The 13,145-nt window shown below is 35.7% G+C and overlaps 1 protein-coding gene across 1 annotated transcript in view; it reads right to left on the reverse strand.

Moving 5' to 3' along the window:
• CAPN5 (calpain 5) overlaps positions 1-13,145 on the reverse strand; it is a 153,267-nt gene that overhangs the window by 63,347 nt on the left and 76,775 nt on the right. Inside the window, exon 3 of the mRNA XM_051987062.1 lies at positions 4,488-4,619. Within this exon, the coding sequence (XP_051843022.1) occupies positions 4,488-4,619 (132 nt within the window). The remainder of the gene's footprint in view (positions 1-4,487; positions 4,620-13,145) is intronic.

A 13,145-nucleotide genomic window follows, 5' to 3' on the forward strand; every position in this document is an offset into this window, starting at 1 on the left:
TATTCTGCACTTAGTAGGTGCTTAATAAATACTTCCTGAAATGGATTTCCATTTGTAAAGCCACATTTCAAGTGGTTGTTTATTTCTGATTAGGAACTTTGCTTTTGATTAAACTTTACTGCCATCAAGTGGACAATGGTACTACCAGGTGAATAGCCAGGTTGGTAAGAGGAGGAGCTGGACATGCTTGACTACTTGCTTATCTTTTACTAAAAATGCCGGAGCCTAAATATTAACTGGCACAACTAATTGCTATAATTTACTGGATTAGTGCATAATTGTAGAGGAAAATTAAAGGAAACATAAAGACCCGGGTACAAATAGGTACCATCCTCACCATTCCAAAACTGTTATCAATCACCATTTACTTTTGCCTTGTTTTTCACACAAATGAAGTGGAATGTTCCCTTCAACTTATTCCAACAATCCCTTCTTAGGGAGCAGAGATGGCTTCTAGGTGATGAATGAACTTCTGGTGATCTCTGTCTACTAGGAATTAAAATGCTCTCCAACCTTGGCAGTTTCTTGTTCTAGTATCATTCTCTTACGGAATTCTCTGCTCACAATAAAGCAAGTACTTAAAGATTCCAGCTCTCTTCCCATAATCATTCTGGGAATAAAGGCCACAAGGAAAAAAAAAAAAAGAAGAAGAAGAAAAAAGAGAGAGGAGAAAACATAAGAAACAAAAGATGGGGAGGGAGTCACCTAAATTATCTCTATTTCCTAACATGAAATTCTTGATTATCTTTTTTCCCCTCTTTCAGTCTTAGAAGCCAGAGTAAGGAAACAATGCTCTACACATAGCAAACACTTAAATGTTTGTTAACTTAGGATAGTAGGTAGATAGTGATCTCAAAGATCACTTAGGCTACCTCTAGTCCCCATATTAAAAATGAGGAACACTGAGATCCAGAGATTTTAAGTCCTTTGCACAAAGTCACACAAGCCAGTAAGCAGCAGAACAGCAAATTAAAACAAATTCAGGGGTCTTATCATGATAGTCCATTGCCTTGGCAAACAAAGGGAAAAGCTCCAAATGTTTGGAATATTCACTCTTCACCTCACAGAATGATCAATATGTTCTTAAGTTCTTATCTACATTTTTTCTTCAATCTATATTTCTCCAATGTAAATGAGTTTCCAGATAAAGTCAGGCTCATGGAATCCTGAAATGGGTATTTGTGGGCAGAACAGTTCTATTTGAAATCCACATCCTCCAAATCCTTGAACCCCAAGAGCCTTTGCCATTTTCCAGAAATAGCCTAAAATCCACTTAATACTGGAAGATAATCAACCCTCTGTCATTCTGAATTTCAACTTTCTCCCCCAAATTACAATTATTATATTTATGAAGCTTCATTACTTCACTTTTCAACATTTCAGATTTTCCATCTATAAAATGAGAAGCTTGGACTACGTGATCTTGAAAGTCTAAAATCTGTGACAATGATTAATGTTATCTTGTAGTTTCATCACACAACACAAGTGAAATTCCAATTCTCCTCTATTTTGAATAATAATAGCAGCTCAAGGCTCTTTGTTTACAATAACTCTAAGGCAGTTAGTGTAATATTACAATCTTTATGTTCCAGGGGAAGGACTGAGGTTAAGAAAGTTAAATAAGTTGTTTAGGGTGACAGAGTCAGTATATGCTGGGGACAGGACTTGAACCCACATATTAACTACTCCATGATAGCTCTCACATGCAAGTATTATAATCTTTATTTTATGGAAGATAAAACTGGGATGCAGAAAAAGTAAACTTTGGATTCCATAGCTAGGAAACGCAATGGTCAAGTCCTAAGGTTATTTCCTAATTAAATTGTAATAAAGCTTATTTATATATAATTGTTTGCTTATTTTCATTCCCATTAGATTGTAAGCTCCTTGAAAACAAGGAAGGACTGTGTTTTGTCTCTTTGGGTATGACCCAGCATAGCATAGAACATGGCATACAGCAGGTATTTTAATGTTTATTGACCAACTGATCCCAATGTTCACTCTATCAAGCTGCTTTTCCTTAGAACATTTCTATACTAACTATTTAACAGGCAGATTCATTTTGCTTTAGAAACATGAACTTATTTTATCCTTACAAGTCTGAACCAAAGAGCTTAAGAGACTTGCCCTGGCAAAAAAGCCAGGATTAGAAATTTTTTTTGAAAAAAATTCAATAATATTTTGTTTTTCCAATTATATGTAAAGACAATTTTCAACATTTATTTTTGTAAGATTTTTGAGTTCCAAATTTTTTTTTCCTCCTTCCACTCCCAGGACAAGCAAGCAATCTGATATGGGTTATGTAAATACAATCATTTTAAATGCATATCCATATTAGTCATGTTGGGAAAGAAAAATCAGAACAAAAGGGAAAAATTCTGAAAAATAAATATCAAAACTCCCCATCACCCCCCCCAAAAAAAAGAAAACATATTTGATCTATATTCAATCTCCACAGTTCTTTCTCTAGATGTGGATGGTATTTTCTATCTCAAGTCTATTGAAATTGTCTTGGATGATTGCATTGCTGAGAAGAATGAATCTATCAGATTCTGTCAGAGCTGATTATCACATAATTTCACTGTTACTGTGTATAATGATCTCCTGGTTCTGCCCATTTCACTCAGCATCAGTTCAAGTAAATCCAGGCTTTTCTGAAATCAGCCTGCTCATCATTTCTTATAGAAGAATAATATCCTATTACATTCATATACCATAACTTATTCAGCCATTCCCCAGGTAACGGGCATCCATTCAATTTCTAATCTCTTGCCACTACAAAAATTGCTGCTACAAACATGTTTGTATATGTACATCCTTTCCCCTTTTTTATGATCTCTTTGAGATACAGACATAGTAATGACACCACTGGATCCAAGGCTATGCACAGTTCCTTTGGGACCTTTGGGCATAGTTCCAAATTGCTCTCCAGAGTGACTAAATCAGTTCACAACTCCACCAACAATGAATTTCCCACATCTCCTCCAACATTTATTGTTATCTTTTCCTGTCAGTCAATCTGATATGTGTGAGATGGTACCTTAGAATTGCTTCAATTTGTATTTCTCTAATCAATAATATGTTAGAGCATTTTTTCATATGACTAGAGATGGCTTTTATTTCTTCTTCTAAAAATTATCTGTTCTATCCTTTGACCATTATCAATTGAGAATGACTTGTATTGTCATATATTTGACTCAGTTCTCTCTATATATTTTAGAAATTAAGACTTTAACAGAAACACTAGCTGTAAAATTTTTTCCCCAGCTTTCTGCTTCCCTTCTAATCTTGACTGCGTTGATTTTGTTTATGCAAAACCTTTTAAATTTAACATAACCAAAATAATCCATTTTGCATTTCATAATGTTTTCTAGGTCTTTTTTGGTCATAAATTCCTCACTTCTCCAAAGATCTGACAGGTAAACTATCCCTTGCTCTCCTACAGTACAGGATTAGAAGCTTTTCCATGTATCAAGCTGTCTCCCAAATATCTTATCTCTGCATCCACTCATTCTGTATGGCCATACAAGCAATGAAGGTCAAGCCTAGGCAAGATTTATTGGGCTGCTCACTTTAGTTTCTGCTCATTCACGGGTCTGCTTTGACTCCATACTAGCTGCCTTTTCCCCTCCTGAATACCTTCTTTCTGAATTTCATGATTCATCTACTCCTCTGCCTTCTAATTCCCCCTTTTTGTTTTGTCTTCCTTTGTTAATTTGTGAGCTCTTTGGGAGTAGGAACTGTTTTATTTCCTTGTTTTTGAATCATCTCTACCTCTCTCCCAAAGTTTGGTCCATCGTAATGGCTCATTAAATGATCTGTCTATCCAGCCATACCAATGGGATGAAAGCCTGGGGCCCTGATTGGTGAAAGTCATACTAAGTGCTTCAGGGATGAAATATGGGGTCCCAATTGATGAAACCCATTGCAAGGAGGATGAAAACCATAACAAAAAGTGTGAAAGTCATAACAAAGGGGTACAAGTCATTACAAGAACATAATGTCCAGCAAATAACCTTGTGTCTAGGAACTCAAACTGACCAGCACATAGCCTTGAGCATCTGAACATCTAACCACCTGCATTGACCTTGCAGTCCTGGGAATCAAGCCCAATTCCCAAGCAATAAATCAAAACATTAGCTCAACCACATTAATGTACATATGACACTCTCTAATTCCTCCTCCCTCTGACTGATTTCTATAATTGCCATGGGACTTATGGGGTTTTTTTGGGAGGATGCACTGAATAATCTGGCATTGCCACAGATAGGCCCCATGTAAGTAATCCAGATGATTATTAAATTACTTCTGTGCTATATAAATGATAATTCCCTTTCCCCCCGTCTCTCCCTTCTCTCCTTTCCTTCTTTCCTTCCTTCCTTTCTTCCCTCCTTCCTTCCTTCCTGCCTTCTTCCACAGCTTAGCTATACACTAAGATTTCTTCAGGAAATAAGCCCAGCCCAGTCAGTCTCAGCAAACCACCTTACCTTCTGCCACAAGGACTCCCGTGAAGCCAAAGCTGAGCAGGCCGCCACAAACCAGCAGTTTCCCACTTGGCCCTGGTGCAAGTCATGAGAACTGATGCCATCTACAAAGAGGCGAGGGTTCTCACAGATGTCCTATAAGAAACAAGATAAAAGTAAATAATGTGAGAGAAAGAAAAAGAATTGCTGTGACCAACCTATTAAAAAATTGCAACGTCCTATCTCCAGAATGCTCATGTGAAAAATAGAAGTATGGAAAACAGAATCTGTGACTCTTGGCAGCATTGAGGTTAACTCCTCAAAACCTATTATCTTAGGTCTTGATGTCTCTCCCAAATTCTAATTGTTTATTTCCTATTAGTTCTGGCTTAATTCCATCTGCATATTCTGCCACCATCCCACAACTGTCCAAAATTGAAGTCATCTTTCCCTCAAAATATATTCATTATCCTGACATCTCCATTTGAGTTATGACTACCATCATTCTTCCAGTCACCCTGGCTTAAAACCCTACAATTATCTTTGACTCTTCTCTTTCCCTTCCACTCACAGTCAATTACTAATCTTGTGACTTTTTCTACAATGTCATTCCAGCCTCCTATTTTCTGCTTCCACTTCCCCATGTCAGATCTTCATCATCCCATACCTATAGTATGTCCTTGCCTCCAGTCTCTACATTTTCTTAATCCATCCTTCACATATGCCTGAATCACCTTCCAAAGAAATAGGTATGACCTTGTCACTTCTCTGTTTAAAAAATTTTATCATCTCCATACTGCCACAGGATGAAATACAAACTTTATAGGCAGGAATTAAAAGGTCAGCCACAATCAGGATCCAACATAGCTTTCTAGACTTTATCGTCCTTGATTTTCCTTAATGCATACTATGTGGCTGGATTCTTTTTGACCACTCCCCAAACTGACAAGTGAATTAACAATAATTAACAATTCAATTAATTATATACTAATGGATTGATGAAATCACTGAAATAATTCAATTCAACAACATAACTTTATTAAGTATCTGTTGTATGTTTATTAAGGGGGAGAATAAAATTTAAATAAGATATAGTTCCCACCCTCATTTAACTTATAATCTAACTAGAATCAGCAAATTAGGATTCTAATTCTATTTTGTTGTCTTCTAAAAGCTTGGCATTACTGCAAAAGTCTATTGGTAGACTAGATATTCCTCTGCTAAATGACTATAGAAAGTCTCACAATCACTGGATCAAACTATTTCATAATCAACTATCTATTAATATTTTACTAATTTCTCCAAATATTCTATAACCTTCACACAGCAGCTGAGAATCATTGGTTCTACTATCTCCCAACTTTGTGTAACTTCATTTATCTTGCCTATTTGGTACTTCTCCCATTTGACATTTTTTGTTTTTTCAAAAGAAAAAGATATATTCAGTCTAATGCAGTTTGAAAAGAAGCTGCTTGGAACAGCCAGGTGGTGCAGTGAATAGAGCACTAGCTCTGAAGTTAAGAGGACCTGAGTTCAAATTTGGCCTCAGACACTTAACACTTCCTAACTGTGTAACCCTGAGCAAGTTACTTAACCCCAATTGCCTCAGAAAAAAAAAAAAAAGAAAAGAAAAGAAGCTGCCTCTTGTAACAGCTATAAGAAATAAAACTATGTCTTTATTAAGGAGAAATGACAGTGCTCTGGGTAAATTCTTCAACACTGGTAACAGGTCTGCTACTTTCATACAGTATTTTATGCTTCTTGAGTGCACTTATATACTATTAAGTATTAAAGTTCTCTGTGAGAGGGCAGGGACCAAGTCTTAGCAAAATTTGGTCCCTTCCCAACAGTGAATTTATTTAATTAATGCTAATTAATAAAATTGCTTAATTAATACTAATGAATCAAAAAAGCAAGAGATAGCAGTGCATTATATATGGAAACAACACTCAAATCTAAAGTCGGTAAATCTGCACAGCTGACATGGAGCAGGTTATACCCATTATCTCATTTGATATTCACATGAAGGCTATAAAGAACTACAAGTTTTATCAGTATCTATTATTTTTCAGAGGGGGAAACTGAGGATCAGAGTTTACGTGACTTGTCCACAGGCATAAAGTTGGCAAAATATTTTAAAAGGAGATTTAAATCCAGGTTTCTCACAACTCTAAGTCAACTTCCCATAAATATCTATAAGGTCCTTCCCCAGCCCTATTTCTAGAGAGGAAAAGGAAAGGAACAAGTATTTATCAGGTACCCGTCCTGTGTCAAGCATTCTGCTAAAAGTGTTTTATAAGTATTAATTCTCTCTCATTGGATCCTCCCAATAACCTGACGAGTTGAATGGTATTATTACTTTCATTTTAGAGTTGAGGAAACTAAGTTAAATAGAATTTAAGTGTGACTTTTCCCAGGATCATTATCTGAACTCACTTCTTCCTGAGTCAGAACCCAGTGTGTTCAATCTACGAAACTGAAAAGAGTCAAATCCTTCTTGTATTTTACCAAACCAAGCCAAAAGGGGATACAGAATGAGCCTGTGTATAGAATGGGTATGTGCCTATGTTGATCATGATTGTGGGTGTACAGAGAAGTCTGTGGGTATTGAGGAGTCACCAAGGGTACTCAAGGAAATAGAAGATAAAGAATGCCCACCAAAGGTTTCCATACCATAGAGATCCAAGCATGATCATGGACTGGGCTGATAAGCAGAGAAGACATAAACTGCTAAGCTACAACACATACTTTTGGCCCAGCTTATCCCAGCAAATAAGAAGCTGACCCCAACCATACAAAAAGGACTTTTATTTGCAGAAGCCACATGTACTCTGTGAAAAGTCCAAATGAATCTGACCAGATGAGATCCATTGAGCAGGCAAAGTAACAGTTCCATGTCTGTCTGATACTCCCTCCTCTATGTGCAAAGGCTTAGTCTAATTGTGAACAAATGTATGTACTGAGAAAAAGACATGGAAAGAAGGAGATAAAGGGAAATAGAAGCTGGCAAGAAGAACAGGGAACTAAAGAGACATAATTTTTGATAAGGGTTTGATCTTTCATGACATATGGGAAATTAACACAAATGTAAAAAGCTTAAAATTTCAATAAGACTTTTAGGATACTATATATAAGACAAAAAACCATTCCTTCATAGATCAATGGTCAAAGAACAAAAGTAAACAGTTATCAAAAAATGAATTGCAAATAATTAATAATCACAGGAAAGATTGCTTCAAATTAATAATAAGAGAAAAAATTAAACTCTCAAGGTTTCACCTCATACTCTGCAAGTTAGAAGAGATCACAAAAGGGAAAGGTCAATATTAGGAGGTTTTGGGAACACAGAAACACTAACAGTCTTATTAGTAGAAGTATAAATTGATCCAGTAATTCTGGTTAAAGAAATTTGGAATTATGTTAATTAAGTGACTAAAATATCCCATGTCTGTACCATTTGACTTAGAAATATCCAGAAGGTTAAGGTCTCATATATACCAAAATATTTATGTGAGCATTTTTTGTGATAGAAAAGAAATGGAAAGAAGATAAATATATTTATTAGTTGTGGACCGACTAAATAGAATAAAAATAAGAAATAATGAACATGAAGAACACTGGAAATCATGGCAAGTGCAAAATGAAAGAATCAAAACTAAGAATACTGTACACAATTACTAAAATAATATAAACGGAAATAACAACAACAGCAAGATGGAAACTCAATGCTGGATAATAAGAATTACTGAGCTTTGTCCCAAATTACAGTTGCGTAAATGAATCTCCCTCCCTTTTCTAGGAAGACTTATACAACTTGATACAAAGTGAAATGAGCAGAACTTAAGAGAACATTGTACACCATAACAGCAATATTATAACAATGGTCAATTGTGAAAGATTCAGCTACTGTGAGGTATCACTTCACATCCATCTGAGTGGTAAAAATGACAGAAAAAAGCAAAATGTTGGATGCTGAAGGAAATGTGAGAAAACTAGGACATTAATGCATTGTTGGTAAAATTTTGAACTAATTCAATCACTCTGGAGAGAAATTTGGAATTATGCCCAAAGGGCTATAAAACTGGGCACATTCTTTGATCCAGAAATATCACTACTTCATCTATAACCCCCAAAAAGGGAAAAGGACCTGTTTGTACAAAAATATTTATGCCAGCTCTTTTTGTGGTAGCTAAGAAGTGGAAATCAAAGAGATGTCCATCAATTGGGGAATGGCTAAATAAGCTGTGGTATATTATTGTGACAAAATATTATTGTGCTGTAAAATAATAAGGATGATTTCAGAAAAATCTATATTACATTAACTGATACAAAGTGAAGTGATTAGCGAATACTATACACAATAACAGCAATATTGTTGGATGAAAACCTGTGAATGTCTTAGCTATTCTCAATAGTGTAATGATCTAAGACAATCCCAAAAAACTAAAGACGGAGCATAATACCCATCTCCAGAAAAAGAATTGATTTTGATCAAATACAGACTGAAGCATGTTATTTTTCACTTTTTTTTTTATTTGAGTCTTCTTGAACAAAATGACTAATATGGAAATGTTTTACAAAACTTTATTAATCAATATCTGATTGCTTGCTGTCTCAGGGATAGGGTCAGGGAAGGACAGAGGAAGAGATAAGATCTGGAAAGCAAAACTTTAAATAAAGATGTTTTTAAAATTGGAAAAATATGAATTTAAAGAAAAAAACACTCTCTGGCTGCCTTTAAGTCTCAGTTCAAGTGTTACCTTACAGGAGGCTTTTCCTGGCCTTGTCTCCAAAGCTCTATATTTATCTTATCTGTTCTGATTCAAAGATGTTTCCCTCATTAGAATGTAAACTCTTTGATTTTTAACTTGTATCCCTGGATCTGAGCAATGTCTGGAGTACACTAAGTGCTTAATCAATTCTGGTTGACTACATAAGGAACTGAGAATGTTTAGCCTAGAGATAAGAAAAACTTGAGAGGTCAGGGAAGTTGTCTTCAACTGTTTGAACTGATTTTTTCTGTTCTGATTTATAGCAGTTATGTCCTCCATGAGAATCAAAGTTTATTTTTTCCCTCTATTCTCAGAGTTTAACACAGTCTTAGCACATAGCGAATGCTTAATAAATTGTGGCTGATTGATTAAAGGGACTATTTGTGTTTAGTCTGGGATTGAAAAGACTTAGAGAAGTCCAGATACTTTTCATCAAGTATTTGGACCATGATGTAGAAAGAGGATCAGTCTTATTTAGCTCTAAACTAAGATTAGAACTAGAAGCAACAGATGGTAAAAATGCCAAGGAGACAAATTTAGGCTTGATATCAGGGAAAACTTCCTTACAGTTAGAGCTGGCCAAAAGTAGAATGGGCGACCTTGGAGGACTCCTTATTTGGGGTCTTTCTTTCAACAAAGACTGGAAAACTACTCATTAGGTATGATTATAGAGGGAATTCTTGATAAGATCTGGACTGTATGGCTGCTGATGTCCCTTAGAAATCTGTGTCCTAAAAAAAAAAAAAAAAAAAAAAAAGAAAAAAAAGAAAGAAAAGACACAAAAAAAGAAATCTGTCCTTTAAGATGTCTGCATGAATCTCAAACTGCTTCAATGTCTGGTCAAAACCACCTCTTCAATCTCCAAGTAAACTATGATGATAAACTTAATTATAAAGTCATGACATGAGTTTCTTTCATTTTCATCTTCTCTATGTGTTGTTTTATGATCCTGAGATAGGACCTCAAACTTTGTAAGCTTCAATTTCCTTCTCTGGAAAATAAGGATAATTATATCTGTCTACCTACCCAGATGATAGTGAGAGAGCCTTGTGAACCTTAAAGCACAACAGAAATATTAATTATTATCTCGTTCTTGAATGAATTTTTAAAGTTTTTATTAAGCACCTATTATGTGCCAAGTTTTTACTTGTTAAGTAAATGTAAGTTAAAAAAAAAAGTAAAGTAAATAGAAAAATAAGATAATCCCTTTTCTCATGGGGCTTAAATTCTAATAAGAGAGACAATATATATGAAAAGTTTCAGTTGCCAGTCAAATGGAAAACTCCCATGATTCTTTGGGTGTAACAGTAAAGTGGCACTTCAACTAATAAAATCATATCAGTTTCTAACATTGAGCCATTTGACAGTGCCAAGGACTTAGAAGGCAAGAACTTTTTCCCCTGGGAATATAGTTCCCTGAGAGTGCAGCATCTACAGGAGCAGTCACAAGGCTATATCTCAAAGGGGCTGCTATTCAGGCTAATGGCTTCAGGTAGTGGACTTGAGGTATCATTATTCATTCTTGGGTTCCAAGAGCCTGATGAGGCTATTTCCATCAGGGTTTATAGGGAAAAGCAATTGAAGTAGTGGTGATAGTTTGACCTTTCTTTCCTCACATATGCTGTTTTCTATCTTTCAACTAGAGTAGCTTGCATGCCCTTAGGGTAACAGTCGGTTAGGATGACTGGCCCCTTTTGGATAATAGTTGCTTTACTGGATGATGGCTGAGAACTGGGCTGGAAGGGAAGTATGCTATCACTCCCAGAGCTCTTGGGCTTATCTGCTTAGAGGCAGCATCTGTAGATAGTCAAGAAGATAGGTCCCTTCTCCACAATGATTTCTCCCCTCATTGATGATTATATCAATGGACTAAGAGCGGGTCTAGTACTTTGGGGAAGTACAGTATTCCCAAGTCTCCTGTATTCAGGGTTTTGGATTGTCTCCATCAGAATTTAAGAGAAGATGCTAGTCTCTCCTTCAACCCTGAATTTCATACATTGGAAATACTATTTGAATCTGTGACATCTCCCTCTGACTAGATAGCTCTTCCAGAATCTCCATTTGAGAAGGTTGCCCAGCTTATATCCCAAAGAGATATTAAAGAAGGGAAAGGAACTCGTATATGCAAAAATGTTTATGGCAGTCCTTTTTTGTAGTGGCTAGAAACTGGAAATTGAAGGGATGCCCACCAATTGGAGAATGGCTGAATAAATTGGAGTATAGGGATGTTATGGAATATTATTGTTCTGTAAGAAATGATCAGCAGGATGAATACAGAGAGACTTGGAGAGATAGACATGAACTGATGCTGAGTGAAATGAGCAGAATCAGGAGATTATTATACACTTCAACAATGCTATATGATGGTCAATTCTGATGGATGTAGCTCTCTTCAACAGTGAGAGGATCCAAATCAGTTCCAATTGATTTGTAATGAACAGAACTAGCTACACCCAGAAAAAGAACATTGGGAAATAAGTATGGATCACAACATAACATTTCTACTCTTTCTGTTATTGTCAGCTTGCATTTTTGGTTTTTTTTCCTTCTCAGATTATTTTTATCTTCTTTCTAAATCCGATCTTTCTTGTACAACAAGATAAATGCATAAATATGTATATATGTATATATATTGTATTTAACATATACTTTAACATATTTAACATGTATGGGACTACCTGCCATCTAGGGGAGAGGGTGGAGGGAAGGAGGGGAAAAGTTGAAACAGAAGGTTTTGCAAGGGTCAATGCTGAAAAATTACCCATACATATGTTTTAGATATAAAAAGCTATAATAAAAAAAAAAAAGAGTCAATTACAAAAAAAAAAAAAAAAAAAGGAAGAAGTTTGCCCACGTCAGCAATGTGAGGACCTAAAGAGTGACTGTGTGAAAGGAGGAAAAGAAATGAATGTAAAAGGAAAATGAGTTTGAATAAAAAAAAGTTAACAACTGATTAATATGCAACCCAATAAACATTTATTAAATGCCAATTTTGATAAAAGGTAGTTTTCAGAGAAACCTGGTCAGACTTGTATAAATTGATGCAAATTGAAGTGAGCAGGGCTTGGAAAATAATCTATTCACTAACAATACTGTAAAGTCAAATAGCTTCGGAAGACTTAGGAACTCTGTTCAACAGAATGAACAGCCACAATTCTAGAGATCCTATGATGGAGCCTTCTACTCCAATCCTGACAGAATAAACTCAAAGAAGAGAACAAAAGTCTTAACTATTCTCCTGACCTCCAGTCTTGCATTTGTAACTGCCTGCTAGATATATCAAACTAGGTATCTTAAACTTAATATTCCCCAAACTGAATTCATTATCTTTTCCTACCAAACTCTCTCTTTTTAAAATTTCCCTATATAATTGTTGAGGATATTGCCATTCACCCAGTCACCAGAGCTCAAAATTTAAGTATCATCCTTGACTTCTTACTCTCTTGAAATCCTCATATCCAATCATTCATCAAATCCTATTGATTTCTATCTTTCTGACATGCCCTTCCTCTCCTCTAGTACTTCTATCACTGTCAGTCAGATCCTCAAGTCTAAATTAATGCAGTAGCCTGCTGGTGGTCTGCCTCAAGTCTCTTCCCACTCAGCTGTCAAACTGATCTTGCTGATCTTAGCAAGTTTGACCAGGTCACTGCTCTATTCAATACATTCCAGAATCTCCCTATTTTCTAGAATCTCTAGAATCAAACAGAAAATCCTGTTTGGTTTTTAAAACTCTCCACAAACTGGCCCTTTATACTTTCTAGTCTTCTTACACCTTATCCTTTGGATAAGTCTGACCCTAGAAACTCTAGACATTTTCCCTTGTTGCCATCCAAGTCCAGAATGCTCTTCCCACTTCAATTCCATCTCTTGGATTCTGTGGCTTTTTTCAAACCCCCAATAAAGTTCC

The sequence above is a fragment of the Antechinus flavipes genome, chromosome 3 (assembly GCF_016432865.1).
Source record: "Antechinus flavipes isolate AdamAnt ecotype Samford, QLD, Australia chromosome 3, AdamAnt_v2, whole genome shotgun sequence".
Taxonomy (NCBI): domain Eukaryota; kingdom Metazoa; phylum Chordata; class Mammalia; order Dasyuromorphia; family Dasyuridae; genus Antechinus; species Antechinus flavipes.